The sequence below is a fragment of the Stegastes partitus genome, unplaced genomic scaffold (assembly GCF_000690725.1).
Source record: "Stegastes partitus isolate 25-593 unplaced genomic scaffold, Stegastes_partitus-1.0.2 Scaffold551, whole genome shotgun sequence".
In the NCBI taxonomy this organism is placed as follows: Eukaryota; Metazoa; Chordata; class Actinopteri; family Pomacentridae; genus Stegastes; species Stegastes partitus.
Window position 1 is genome coordinate 291524 of NW_007578282.1, and position 14803 is coordinate 306326.

The 14803-nt window shown below is 41.0% G+C and overlaps 1 protein-coding gene across 1 annotated transcript in view; it reads left to right on the forward strand.

The window, feature by feature from the left end:
- Positions 1–1677: 1677 nt before the first annotated feature.
- Positions 1678–14803, forward strand: part of LOC103362052 (low-density lipoprotein receptor-related protein 1-like) — a 91105-nt gene continuing 77979 nt past the window's right edge. The window contains exons 1-2 of the mRNA XM_008288307.1: positions 1678–2314; positions 14323–14463. Of these exons, the coding sequence (XP_008286529.1) occupies positions 2242–2314; positions 14323–14463 (214 nt within the window). The 5' untranslated portion in view covers positions 1678–2241. The remainder of the gene's footprint in view (positions 2315–14322; positions 14464–14803) is intronic.

Consider the following 14803-nt stretch of genomic DNA (forward strand, 5'->3'; position numbering starts at 1 on the left):
ACACAAAAAGTGAGCTACATTTGCAGGCATCACACAAGTTTTCCAGTGAACTTGAAAAGGAACATGATTAAAATACAGGGAATGCAATTTTAGCTGCAAAAAAAGAAAAACTTAAAATACTACTATACTATTTCTCCCCTAACTTTCCTTGTGTTTATATTGGGTTTCGTGGAGTGAAATATGCTTGGATTTAACAGATATCCAGACACTTCAGGCATGTTTTTCACAGATTCTCCACATACTTCACATTCTCCCCTGTGATTCAGGCTCTGGGTAAACATCTGTAAGCTGAAAACTCCTGAAAGGAATGCTTATTCTTAACACTAGAGGCAACAAAAATTACCGTCAGTTTGCGCAGCGGGAAATACACACCTGTTGTTTTAGTACCTATGATTAAAAACCAACAGAAACACATGCTGCGTGATAATATACACCTGCAGAAAAGCTAATTTATGAACATTTCAGCCACAAATCAGTTGTGGAAACAAAAAATATCCTCTAATGTTCGCTTTCTGACTAAATTGCTCTTTTCTCAGAGGTTACAGAGAAGCTGCATTTTGTCAAATTTACCAAATATTGCATCAAATTGCTTGAATCTTTTTCTTATGTTAATAAATGAGATACAGCATGTACATCTCTCTGTATTGTAAGTAATCAGTGCCCCCTGCAGGTTTAGATGGTTTATGAGACTAAAATGATCTATTCACAACTTTACAGATCAATTTCACAGATACATGCTGTTTATACAAATCCATTCGTGGATATGTTATTATGTTTGCACTGTGTAGGATATAGCAATAATATAAATCTTTAGTTTTCTCTAAAAAAAAAGGCCAAACCAGTTAAAATGTCATAGGTCACCTATATACTCTTTTAAGTGCTACTTTATTTTCCAATTAACTCCACATTAGATGTCACTCACAGATCTTTAAAACCCCCCTGAGATTACTGGAAATAGCTTTGGCCTCATTTCTGACTAAAATGGTCATTTTTTATTTTAATAGATGTGGGTAGTTGTGTAGATAGGGCCTTTCACTGAACTCAGTTTTAACAAAAACATTTTTATTATTTCAGTTCAATTCAAGCATTTAAAAGCATTTTAATAAAAACACATACATGAACTATTGCACAAGCTCATCAAAAAAAACATAAGAATCATGTTTATTGCTCATGTTTGTGCACCACTAGGGGGCAGGATTTAGTGAGGAATGTAGAAGTTGGAGGCATACACTGACCATTGCACAGTCTGATCTCATGCGTTTAGATTTTAGATGTAAACTAGATGCAAATATGAGATTGCATATTAAGACAACACAGTTTGTGCTTATAGGAACAGTTTATTTTGCTATAATTTCCAATTATTTATTCCAAATATGTAAAGTAGCAAATAGCCTAATTGTAAATGATGGGAAACATACTTAAAAGCAGGTGTAAGGTTCAATTAGCTGCTTGAAATGTTATCATATTTCTTTTGTTTTGTGGGGGAAAAAAAACATATAAAAAATAGAAATATTGAGCCAACATGGCTGATCCCAGAGCCCCAGTTGCAGCTCCACCTCTCTCTCTCTCTCTCTCTCCCACCTCCACGGTTCATGAAAAAGCCCGTGAAATAGGAGAAAAGGAGGTGTGTTGGAGCATGCGCAGACCGGCCCGTCGCTTAGTTATCCCATATTTGAGGGAGTCGGGCGTTACGTCACGGGCTCGTCCACGGCGCTGGGTGCTTGAGCGATTGACCATCCACTCATGCAGCCACAAGCACAGGGAGACACGGGCGCTCCGACGGCAAGAAAAACGCGTTCACCTTTTTCATTTTTCTTCTTCTTTTCCACCGGAATGAGCTGAGCGGGAGCCGGCGTCTGCAGAGAGGGGGCTTCTTCTTCTGGACGATCCCGGGTGGCATGGTGTGCTGAGACACGGAGCCCACCGACACGCAGAGGTTACCACTGTTGTGCATCATGTTTTGGATGCCGATAATCAATTAGAAATATACATGACTGTGCTGCTGCATCGCCTATAGCCTCACCGGGCTGTAGCCCCTTTGATTTGCAAGAAGCCCCCCCACCCCCTCAACCCCCAGTGTTTGAAGCGGCTGAAGGGTTGCAGCTGAAACGGACAATCGCACACCGGACCCACTAGGAGAAGGGTTCGGATGAGGTGCTCGATCGGGCTGTTTGGTTCCAGAAATCCAGCCAACTTTTCATCTATTGCTTTCAGTGCCGTCGGGGGGGCATCGCTCCGGAGATGGCGATGAGGTTGCTCTACTTGGGATTTATACTCTGCTCGGGGATCACATCTCCTAACGGTGCAACCGTAGGTAAGAGAAGCCTGTTGTTGTGTTATCTTGCATTGTGATACTCGTAGAAAGCATGAGCCACTTTTACCCCCCTCCCTCCCTTCTCCCTTCTGCAAATGCATCAGGCCCAGAGTTGGAGCCGCAAAAACAGGCTGTTCTTCGTGATCGCTCCCTCACAGGCACGCACCGATCATGTTGGTTTTTTAATCGGAGAAATATTATTGTTTTTGGCCTAAAAAAAAAGAAAAAAGAAATGTGTCTGCGTTGTGTAGCTCCAGTGTGGGCCTCCCTAGCTGCACAGTGAGCTTATTCACTGGTGGGCTATTCAAGCAGGTAAAAGGCAACACATGCATGAGCGACCTATTGAAACAAAAAACTGCATCATATCTGATTTGACTGCGACAAAAATCCCCCCCACCCCACCAATCCATCCACAAAAAAAAAACAACAACTCCTCCTCATGTGTATTCTGTGTACAGCTGATAGCCACCATTCAAGCTGCTGCTGCTTCCAATTCACAAAAAAAAAACACAATCTTGACTTTCAGATCAGACCTGTGGTTGCTTCGGATCAGCTCTCATGTTTGTTTTCAGTTACTTGGCGCAGATGAAAACAACAGTTGTGTCTCTGCTGGCTCTTAATGGCGCGGCTTGTCCCGACGTGCAGTAAACTGCCTGGGAATCACAGTTTATTGGTGACAGCCAGGTAGCTCCTGTCTCACAGTGAAGTGCTGCACGGAGCTTCCTTGATTTCTCCCACAAAATCCCTGCTAGTAATAATGAGGCATCAAACGCACCATTGCTTTTGTGACAGTGCATTGCAGACCTGTTGATTTTTTTTATTATAGGGAAGGTGGAAAATTACACATTTCTTTACTTTTTTTTTTCTTTTTCCTGCATATGCATCCTCTTACAATCACTTTTTATGTTTTTTTTATAACGTGCACATAAATGCATAAAAAGTCATGCACTAGCACTGATGCCAAGTCCAGCTGTGACCTGACTGCACTGGATTTAAAATATCAATCTGTTTATTTCACTTCCAAAGAGTAAAGTAAAAATCTTCATGTTTGTCCCCTACAATATATACATAAAAAGAAAACATGTGTGTTAAAAGATCTTATATAAGTTTCATTAGAGTTTGTTGGAGGGAGAGCCATAGCTGAGGTTACATACAGGAGAAGTCAGGCTCCTCCCTCCCTCCTCCTCCTCCATCAGTATGTAACATCTGGACACAGGGAGACCATTAATCCAACTTAGACGTAACTGAAAGGGTGGGTGGAGGGTGGCTGAAGAGCTGGGGGTGAGGGAGGGTGAAGCAAAAAAAAAAAAAACTTCACCAAGAGTCAAGTCTTGGATAGCATGGAGTTGACACATAGTTACATCACAGGGAGTCGGGGATGGGATGTATGTGAGTTATGTCATTAGTTACAGTTGATTTACCAGCCTTACATAGGGGGACCAAAGGCGGGGGGTAGGAGTCGATACCAAAAAATAAGTTAATTAATGGACAGAGCCCTTTGATATTGATCTTCAGCGCTGATTAGAGTTTATTATTTTGGCACTTCCTCTTTCAGGACTGCCAAAATGTAGTCCAGCACAATACTTGGAGGCTTCCAGTGCTTTTGAATCCATGAGAGAATATGAACAGACCTTTGAATTGAAGCTAGCTTCTGATGTATGATTTGTTATTTGGATCACCAATTATCTTAGTAATAATGGAAAAAAAAAAGGAATTCCACGATTTATAGAATCCAAAGTGACATATTCATATATTGTTCCATGTATCGACCCAAAACCTGGATCGGTTCAGTTTACACTAACAGTGAGAGGAAAAAAAAGCAGCAAATTTCAACGTTTGACAAGTTGGAAAATGAAACGTTTTGCTTTTTATTAAAATAAACTAACAATTGAGACGACAGATGACACGATGAGTGAGTCATCAGACGACTCATCTGCAGCCTTTGTGATCAAAGATGTTACGAAATTCAAAAGTTTCGGCTTCTTCATTGTGAAGATTTGAAGTTTTTTCTGTCACATTATGGTGCTTATTGAAGTAAATGGAGTGTTATTTGGTTTTTGTAATAAAAAAAAAGTAATTTTAAGGCAACAGTTGGACATTGGGAAGATTGCAATTTGATTTTTTAAAACAATTTTCTGGGAATTTATAGGGCAAGTGATTAATGGAGGAAAGATTTGGCAAAATAAATGATAGTAAAACTGATTCTAAGTTGCAACCCTGATTGATTAAAAGTGTTGCTAATTAATTGATGAGCAGTTGATTAAACAACCGACTTATCGTTCAAGCTCTAGTTGACATTGCAGTCAGGGTAATGGGGAATCAAATCATTTCAGCAGCGTGATTCCAACAGTTGGCTTAGAAAACAATCTTTTTCTGGTTTTGAATTGCACACATACCACATGCCGCAGAGCTAAACGGTACAATGTGATGCGCTCTGGATCTTTCCATACAGTTAGAAAGCATTCTGAGCGTGCGTATACGATCGCCACAACCTTCAGAGGGAGAAGAATCCCGTTAGTGAAATGTTTAAATGTGGGTCAGAGGCTAAAAAGGTTGAATTCCTGAGGAGTCTACATTCTGTTTGCCTGACCCTTTTAATGGGACCTTTTCCTCAGAACTGTCACTGGAAACATCTGCTGGAAAAATTCTGCATCCTTCATACAAATTCAACAGATAATAGAACTCTGATTGCTCTCTTCAGCCTCTCCAAGTGGAGGTCACTGGGGAATGGTTATTGTAACTCTACACCTGAGGCTGTCTGTTGACTGCAAAACTTATCAGGTGGCACAGATTATCCCCAAAATGATTTTTCTGCCATTCACAATCTTCACACGCACGCTAAAAAAAAAACCCCCATATGATTAAAAGAAGTATTTGCAGTGAAATACAACCAGGTGTCCGGTCTTGATACATTCTTGGGCTTGTGTGTGATATTTTATATAAAGCTTATGTGCAGGTGTTTTGCATTTTGTTCCTCTGAACCGAGTGAAAATATTCGTGAAATGATGATAGCAGACAGCGGCGCTCTTGAATGTAGTCGGCGGAAAGATCCCCTTTTTATTCCTCCACTTCCTGCGCTGCATTGCAATCAACTGTGACTAGAAGGTAAAACCAGATTAACATAAATGTCTTCAGTGTTGTTGCCCACATACTGAAGGCGTGAGACCGCAGTGTTTGTTGACTGTGAATAGCAGGGGTGTACTGTAATTGGTGTTTTCTGCAAGCTACATCACTGTTTATCCTGTTTAGCTCCTAAGACCCCAAAAGGAATGGATTGGCTTTAACCAAATAGAGTGTGTGGGTTTGTGTTAATTCCGCTCTGTAAGATTCACTGGGTTTTTGATTAAATCAGGCCCTTTAGGCTTTTTAGTTTCCGTTCCTTTCCAATGTTAATATGATGACGCCTCTTAGAAATTAGATCTTTTTTTTTTTTTGAACATGCAGAACATGAACATAACACATTTTAGTAATAAAGAAAGAACTCTTCAAATGTTGCAAAGATTTAGAAGTTTACATCTGGCACAGCTGTGAGAATACTGGGTTTTGGTGCTTCTGTTTTATTTGATGGCGAACTCAACACTTGATTCTTGGAGTTGGCCACCCAGTTTGTCGGCTTTTGGAGACTTTCAGCTGCGGATCTTTGTGTGCCGGTCTTGTCGGCTTCGCCAGATCACGCACATGTGCGCTCAGATGTCGACGGCATCGCTAGCTTCGTGCTCGACTGGAGAATCGATTGATCTCAGGGACTCTTGGCTGCTTTCACACCTGGTCAGAGGAGAGGATCAGATATATGGAGATAAGATTTCAATTTCATGGACTGCTGCAGTGTGTGAAAGCTGTTTACTTTAATCAAAGTCACGGCGCTTGGTCTCATTGGATTGTAAGTGCACGTGTAACAAACTTTTATTGTGTTCGTGGCAAAGATATTGACACAAGTCGGTGTCAACAATACTTGCATCTGAGGCATAGTAACATTTGAAAAAAAACGCTAAGGAATGTCAAGAGAAATGATGAAATTCTGCGTAATCAAAGTTTTGAAATTGTTTAGATCAGGAGTTCAGTAAACTCTTGTATTGCTCACAAAAATGTGTTTGTCTAGATAATTATGGCACTTCTGAATTTGCTTAGAACCTAAAAAAAAAATAGGGGTTTATGTGAGTTTTTAAAAGTGAGATCATTCGAAAATAAACAGCCGGTCAACTTAAAGTTTGAGCGAGGAATGGGTGAGCGTGACCTACTGGAGGATCTCAGATTGCATTTGGGCTTGTAGGAGGCCAAAAGGTCAGCCATATATTCTACAGCTAACCCTGTACAAGCCTTAAAAATGATCATTAGACTTTTCTTTGACAGAATGGAACCTAGTGAAGAGATTCTTATGTTAGACCTGGTTATGAGTCTGGCGACAGCAATTTGAGTTGGCTTAAGTTTATTGAGGTTTTTTTTGTGTGATGCAAGTGAAGAATTCATTGTAGTAATATAGCTACAATGGAATGAATGCATGAATTACTGTTTTCAAGTTCTTGGAAGATGTAAATAACGAGATTTTTGACTTTTTTTTTTCATCCGTATATCTGAATAAATTAATGTGGTGATCAAAGATGGTTAGCAATGTTAGAAGCACGGGGACCCAACATAGGGGGGGAAATGTAATTCTGTGTTTTTAATGATATAATCAAATGGTAGCAGATAAATAGGAAATGATAGTGGCCCTAGAGTGGAACCTTGTGGAACTCCATATTTTAGCTGTTCAGGAGCTAATGGATAATTCTGAGTTTCCAAAAGAATAGATCAACCTAAAACTAAACCTAAAATGCCTACCCATTTTTTTTAGACATTTAATGAAAATGCTATGATCAACAGTGTCAAAATCCACAGACAGATTGAACAGGAGTAAAACGGCTGCTATTCGAACATTATTTAAAATCCTAACGAGTGCAATTTCTATGTCGTGACTGACCCTAGAACCTGACTGAAATTTCTCAAAGACACCGTTACTATTTAGAAAAACGATATTTTGCCAGAACTTTGCAAGGAATGGCAGTTTAGAGATAGGCCGGGAACGATCAAGAATAACTTGGTATGGATCTGTAAAGGAGATGCTGTATTACTACTGTTATAAAATGAAGAGGAATGAGGCCAGGTGAGAGTGAGGAGTTGCACAATGTCACCAAAACTTGACAGGTTATGAGAAGGCTTTCTAAGACAGTTTGAAGGAATGGTGTCAAGAAAGCAGCAAAGGAGGTTTCGGTTACATTCTCAATTGTACCTTTTTCAAAGGAGGTTAAGGCCTTTTCTTAAAATACAATGGCTCATAACCAGTTGGATGTACTCTGTGCTTACCAAGAAAACAATCAAGACTGAAGGACTTTATTTTGTGCTTGTCAGTGTCCACAGATTTTATGTAAAAGCAAAGTAAATGGAAAAAAAGCAGACCTGTTCTCTTATTTGTAGGACAATCATACTCTGTACACTTTAATTTACCAGTACAAAGTGTTCATTAGATGAGTAAAGTCTCCCGTACTGGCACTGCAGCATCAGCTGATTTTTCAGATGGTCCAAAGCGAAGCCATGACAAGTTGCGATCTTTTGTTTCACAGTCAGGTTTCATGATCTCACCACCGAACAAAGAGGTCATCTGTTAAGATGTGAAGTGGATGACAACTCATTTGTGTATTGTTTATGAGTCATTCCTAGCAATTATTGAGCCAGTAACATTCCTCCCTCCTGCCTCCTTTTAGAGTGAGTCTAATGAGGGATTCATAGCGATCCACGCACATTAAATCACACAAACAATCATCCTTCAGCTGAAGTAAATACTCTTGTTTAGGAACATGGTGAATTTGTTCCCCAGTCCTACCTTTTCCTGGTAGCTTCAAAGGACAGAGGCAAGCCCAACACTTACAATCATCTGAGTCGCAGTGAATGCCTCAATTTATGTGGTGCGGCCTTCATTTTGCGGCTCCCGTGTTCTGTTTTCATAACAGCTGAATCTGGGTTGACTTTTCCTCAAACAGAGCCGTGCTATGCAGAGACTACAGGGTGAGTGTGGAGGACCTCTCCTTCGGCGGCATCGTGAGCCTATTTTACATTTTATCCGTCATGCCCATCAATCACACTCACTCAGTGTATGTCTTTTTACTGCGCTGCATTTTACTGCTTTGGCCTGCGACGTCCTGCAGAGCCTCATCAGGTTACCTCCGAGGTCAAAGCTGCACCCTTTTGTTGTGCAGTGACACAAAAACAAGGCTTTCAGGCTACTAGAGTAGGTACTCCCTCAAACTCAGTCCTCTCCTGTTTATGCACGTTCAGCCTCTTTGAAAATAGCTACTGCGGTTTAGAAAGTGAATAGCCTATGGATATTATATGAGCACTGTGAGCCTGGGTTAAGTGCCGCGATGCCTGGCTGTGACTTGGCTTGCACAAAGCTAAGTGGTTGTTTCCACTGGATGGGCACTGCACAGTGTGGCCATTGAAGAAGTTGCTTTAAAGGCTACAGCAGTTGCTAAATTAGGATCTTACATTAGATCGTGTTTATTACACTTTTCTTGTCCTGTACATTCTACCCTGTTACACTAAAAAAAAAACCATCTGAATAATTAATACAGAGCACAGATTTCGAATAACAACTTCTCTCTGCCCTCATTCTCTTCCCCACGGTCCATGTTTGGTTTTAATTGTTACTTAAAAATGCTCGGATTCTAGCTTTGAAATCCTGTGAAACTGAGTACAGAAAAATGGCTTCAAACTTTACCTCAGGGTTCTAATTACGCACTGTAGTCGAGTTGCTTTTTTTTTTCCTTCCCTGAAACACTCTGGAAGACCTGCGTTCCTCAACCCTGGACCAGAAAGGGCAGAAGTGATGGATGATGAGAAACAGTCCAGGTTTCATTCCTACTTTCTCATGTCACTGTCATTGCACCCAGCAAGACTACAGAGAGCCAGAATCCCATTTATTTATTCATTCAAGTCATTTCACTTTCCCATTTGTACTGTTATCTTTTAACAGCATTTAATAGAATCCATGCTCTATTGCTCAGCCTCAAAATTATCCACAAGGGCATTGGGTTGGGATGAATATGTGCTCGGTGTTAGAGGCTCGTGCTTGTGAGACAAAAGTAAATTTCATATATCAAATTGTTTGGCGAACATTTGAGTGTGTGTGTGTCTGTAGAGGACAGTCATTGTGATGGTGGTATGGTGTTTTTTTTTTACTAAACCAAACTTGCAATGCATATTACAAGCCAAATAGAAGCATCTCTCACACTTTGTATGCACTCACTGACAATCTGGCAGCAGAGAGAAACCAAGCAACAAGTCTCCTTCCCTTAGATTCAAAAGCTGTTTGGTTTCTTTCAAATGTTCGTCTGTAACAGATTGTCTTTTTCAGGCAAAGCTATACACATGAAACCAATTAGAAGGTGCTGGAATGTGCTGCATGGATCTGGAGTTGATCTGTAGAGCACGGATGGCCATATTGAGGCAGACAGATCTGGGGGGTGGAGGGGTGGGTGGGGGGGAGAAAGTGGGTCACTGTTGCGTCCCAGCTGGTGATGGTGTCTGGAGGCCTCCATCATTTTGGCTGCTGAATTGGTGCCACAACACTATTTACTCACCACCTCATCCTGTTCCATCCCCACAATGTTCCTTTTGACCTTTGAGATCGCTTTGAATTTTTAGGTTACATAAAGAAAACAAAAAACAAAATGACACTTAAATTCCTTCTCGCACATGAACGGACGGTTTTGTTCCTTTTATTTCAGGAGGGAAGTTTCTATAAGAGTCGGGCTCTGTGTACGTTTACGCGTTTGCTCGTTCGCTCGTGTTTAATGCTTTTTGCCATTGCGCGGTGCTTGGGGGAAATTCAGTGTGCTCTGTTTAAACAGTGCAGAGCTCCAGTGGCCCTGCATAAGGAAATACAGTGTGTGCTCCATACAACTGGCAGTATCCTCAAAGTCAGACTAAGTCAGCCAACTGGAGCCTGGGCATCCACATACCAGGAAGTAACTCGGTGATTTATGGCATTATGTGTATGTCAACTCGGGATTTAAACATTTGTTCAGTAAAGCTTTTAATGACAACACCACGGAGGAGCTTGTAAGTCAGTTTAGCTTCTCTTAGGCAATCATGCTTAGCCCATTATTCTCCCCTCAGAGCACCAAAAAAGGGTAAGTGTACTTGTTGAATTATAGCAATTTGAAAAAAAAAAAGTAAATCCCATGTCTCTGCATTATGCTACTCATTCCATGTAGAGTTAGGTCTCATTGGCTCAGCTCATGACTTCACAATTATTTCTTGATTTGACATTATAATGAGGCAAGTAAGTAGAATCCCAGTCTGATTTCTAAATTTGGCACAAACCTCCCCATTCAGTGTCCTTGAATTTCTACTTCTCCGAGTAAGAGCTTGGAATCCATTGGGGGAAAAAAAAAAAAAGAATTAATTTGAGTAGAAGCACTAATCCCATTTCTGGACAAACACTCAAGACATTTTCGCAGTGGCTTCCATTTTTGGGCTTATCGTCATCTCAATGACTCTTTCAGCATTCATATTTTAATGCTTCTACCATATCGCTCTCCCGTAAAGATATTTTAAATGATACGCACTTCCAGAGCAACAGATTGTAACTGCATCAGGGTGACAGAGACACACATTTTGGTTCTTGCGGAAGACGGCTGTTTTTAGAACGTACTTAAAAAAAGACAGCCAAATAAAGAGTTTTGTACATGGTGCAGTTTCTGTTTAGAAATAGATTTTCCAGTGCTTTCAAAGTTGCTGTGACCGAGCAGTGGTGTGAAACTCAAAACTCTTGAGGGTTTCAACTAAGGCTGCGAAAATTTTCTCAGGTTTCCTTTCTAATTAGGTGCATTTTTGCTCTAATAGAGACCCACAGGATGGTTGTTTTTGTCAGGTTATCTTAATGTGAAAGGGATGTGTTCTTCATGTCTGACCTTTTTGTAAGCAACAGAAGGGGAAGTTAATATATTTTTTTTTTGTTGAAAAAATGATAATCCTCTTGTTATGTGATTAGGATATTTCACTGCTTTGGGATTTCCTACCATTTAGTCACAGCAGTGTGATCAAGTTGCCATTCAGCTGTGGCAGGAAATGCTTCACTTGGAATTGCATTATCGGGCGAGAACTCTTTTAGAGGCGAGCACACTGGGCTTATACGAGTCTATGTAAGCAGAGTACGTACCTTGATTCAATGGGATTGGTGTTTGCTGCCGGTCCAATCCCAGGAGACTAAATAAAGGCCTTTGTTACTCGCTTTTGTAGGTAAAAAGGACACGAAGGCTTTAACATCCCAGCCTGATTCGGACCCCCCAAAAATTGTCAGCATTTTGGCAGTAACTTTGGAAAAACAGTGACTTTGCAGACTGAATTAACAATTCACATCTCTGTTTGAGATATTTCAGTGGGCTTTGAAAGAGGACTGCTGAAGGGGAGGGCTGCCAGTCTTTCCCCCAGTCTCCAACCCCTCCTCAGCCACAACCTCCAATTAGGCTTAGAGGTTCTCCCCTCTGCGGTCATTTCATGCTGGTGTGTAAAGCGATGATAAAATTAGAACCCACAATGTTTTATTTCCAGTTTTATGCCCACTCATAGGGAACAACTGGTTCAGCCCAGCTGGTTCACACAGCGACCAGAGAGTCTAAGGGAATGCCTTCACATAGCAGAGCTTTCAATGCTTTCAGTCATTGCAGCTCAGGGCCCAGTCAGTATGGCTGCTGCTTTGCTTGTAGGTTGTTGAGGCAGATTAAATGGCAACATATAAGGACGGGGAAATCCTGTGTATTTACCAGCAGCCCAAATGTACCAGGACATTGGTAAACTGAAAGGAGGCAAAACTAACAAGTTGGCCTCAGGCCAGTTAGCCTCCCTCTCATTCCTTCACCGAGGGGTTGGGTGTGTGCATGTTGTCTTAACTGAGTCAGTGGTCTCGTCTATGCCTGTACAGCTCTGTTTCTCACTCTCAAATTTTATATCCTGTCACATTTTATGACATTTATTAGACTCCTGGGTATGATTTCTCAAAGCTTGAGTTCAAATCTTATCCTCTTGCATCACTTAATTTTTTTTATCTAAGTCTTGCGCCTGCCAGTGTGTAAACAGAGGACTGGGGCTTCAGCCATGCATTTTAAAAGCCAGCGCTCCGTCTTATTCTCAATCCCCTCGAGTATTGCAGTGTTGTTCATATAATGACAATATTGTGATTTGATCCCAGCAACCCTTTAGCTTCTAATTGTATCCACAAAAACATGACACTCACACGTCTTATTGTGTTACTTACACATACAATTTGCTGTCACATGAAAAAAAGACCAGGGTCTAAACCCCTTAGTCTGACAGTCAAAGGGAACGTGATTGCAATGATACACTAGCCTCATGCTCTCTTGTGATTTCAGTCACATCCCAGCCCTCTTGCGGTGCACCCCACCACCACCCACCCCAAACACCTCCCTGCCTGCCAAGTACATAGGGAGGCAAGTCATCCAGGGCGAGCGAGGGCTCAGTCTCTGCAGAGAATCACAATGAGACCTTTGGTGCTGTCCTTCCCGGAGCAATGCTGCACAACAGTACAGTAACAACAACAGCCTGCTCGCTGAAATTGGCCATTGTGGTCTGTTTTTCATTGTGTGCGACATTTTTGACGATTCACATAAAAGAAAGCATTTCCCTTGTATATATCTGGCAACCTATTTTCATTCCTCTGTATGCTGAAGAAAAAAAATGTTGCCATAGAATTTCAGCTTTTTCCATTTTAGCTTGATTTCTGGTTGGATTTTAATTAGGCTATTTTTGTGAAGAATTCTGTCTTTAATAAATGATGAATTTTTTTTTTTTTTTACAGTTTGTTCCATTTAGAGGACCAGTTCAACTAAATTCCAAAAAAACTAACGCCCTGGTGTGATGTGTAGATCTCTACTTCTGGTGCATGAAGCTTTTAAACCTAATCTTTACATTTTTTAAAAAAGAAATCTGACCAGTTTTCATTCAATCTGCTTTCTACTGAAAACATAGTCCCTGATAAAGTAATAGGTCTTCAATGCAGCGAGCAGGGTAATTCATTTTGCCTCCCAGCTGAATTGTGGTAGAGGCTGAAATCTCAGGGAAAAAAACAACAAGGAAATGAAACTAAAACTATCTTTATTGCTAGATACCACTTGAAGTAAGTGTTTCCTTTTCTGTAATTTGGGTAAAATGACCCTAAGATCAATTTTTTTTAAATAAACGACAAATTCGGTGTTGACAGGCCGATGCGGCGCCGTGAAAGGTAGAGCTCCATTTGAACAGGTTTTTTCTCCAAGTTAAAGCATGTCAGCAGTGTCAGACCGCTGACGGGTCTCGAGCGTTGCTGTGGTGCTGCTCGCCTGTGGTACACCTCAACAATCTGTGCTGACTGGCTGCCCAGAACTACCATGCTCTGCAGTTTCCCATGGGTCAGATGGTGATTGAATGCCCAGTTATGTCTCAGCTGTGACACATGAAAGAGCCTCTGTGGTGAGACTTGAAAAACACCTTAAGAGTAATAAAAAAAAAAAAAAGCAGAAAGAAATTAGATGTCTGTAAGAAGGGAAACAACAAACAAACCCAGAACTACAAGGCACCACTGTTGGTTATAAACTTGTAGAGGAGTTTTTTTTTTTTTTCCTGTATAGAGTGCGCCTGTGGGTCTTTTGATACAAAAACATCATTGTAAACTTGGGTTGACCCTTCCATGTTGCTTTGCCCCTCTGAGCTACAAAATCTATGCAGCTTGAAGTTGGAAATTTCCTATTTAGATTCCGCACAGAGGAGAATGCTTTTTGAAAACTGCTGAGAAAGAGAAACACAACAAATTTAATAAAATGTTTGCTTTCATGCTGGAATTTCTCAGACTGGTGGTGTGAGGCCTTTTTTTTTTTTTTTTTCTTCCCCAGAATGTATTTGTGATTTGAAAGCATTTCCAGCCGCAGTTGCTTTTTTGTGATGACGCATCAACTTTTCCCTGCTTTTTTTTTTTCCAGCTCCCAAACTTGATGACCAGCCCAAGACTTGCAGCTCTAAGCAGTTTGTATGTAAGGACGAGGTGACCTGCATCTCCAAAGGTTGGCGCTGTGATGGGGAGAGGGACTGTCCAGAAGGCTCAGACGAATCACCAGATATCTGTAAGTATGCCTTCATGAAAAGCTACTAAATCTGTCTCCCAGCGTGTCTTCAGCTCTCTCCAAGCTGGAGAAGAGAATTACTACTAGTTTCACTCTTTGTTTTTGTCTTGACATATTTAGCTATTTTGCAAATGATGACCCTTTTCAAAAATATTGAGCTTTTTTTTGTTTTATACACACAATGTCATCAGCAGTGTTCTTCCTGCACATGATGTTATAAGGCATCAGAATTAAATTACTACCTCTCAACGGCTTGGAGAGACAACAGCACGATGTTCAGACGGTTTAATTTGGGCCTGAGTGAGGAGGCAGGTTGTGCCCTTTCTTACGGGGGACGCTG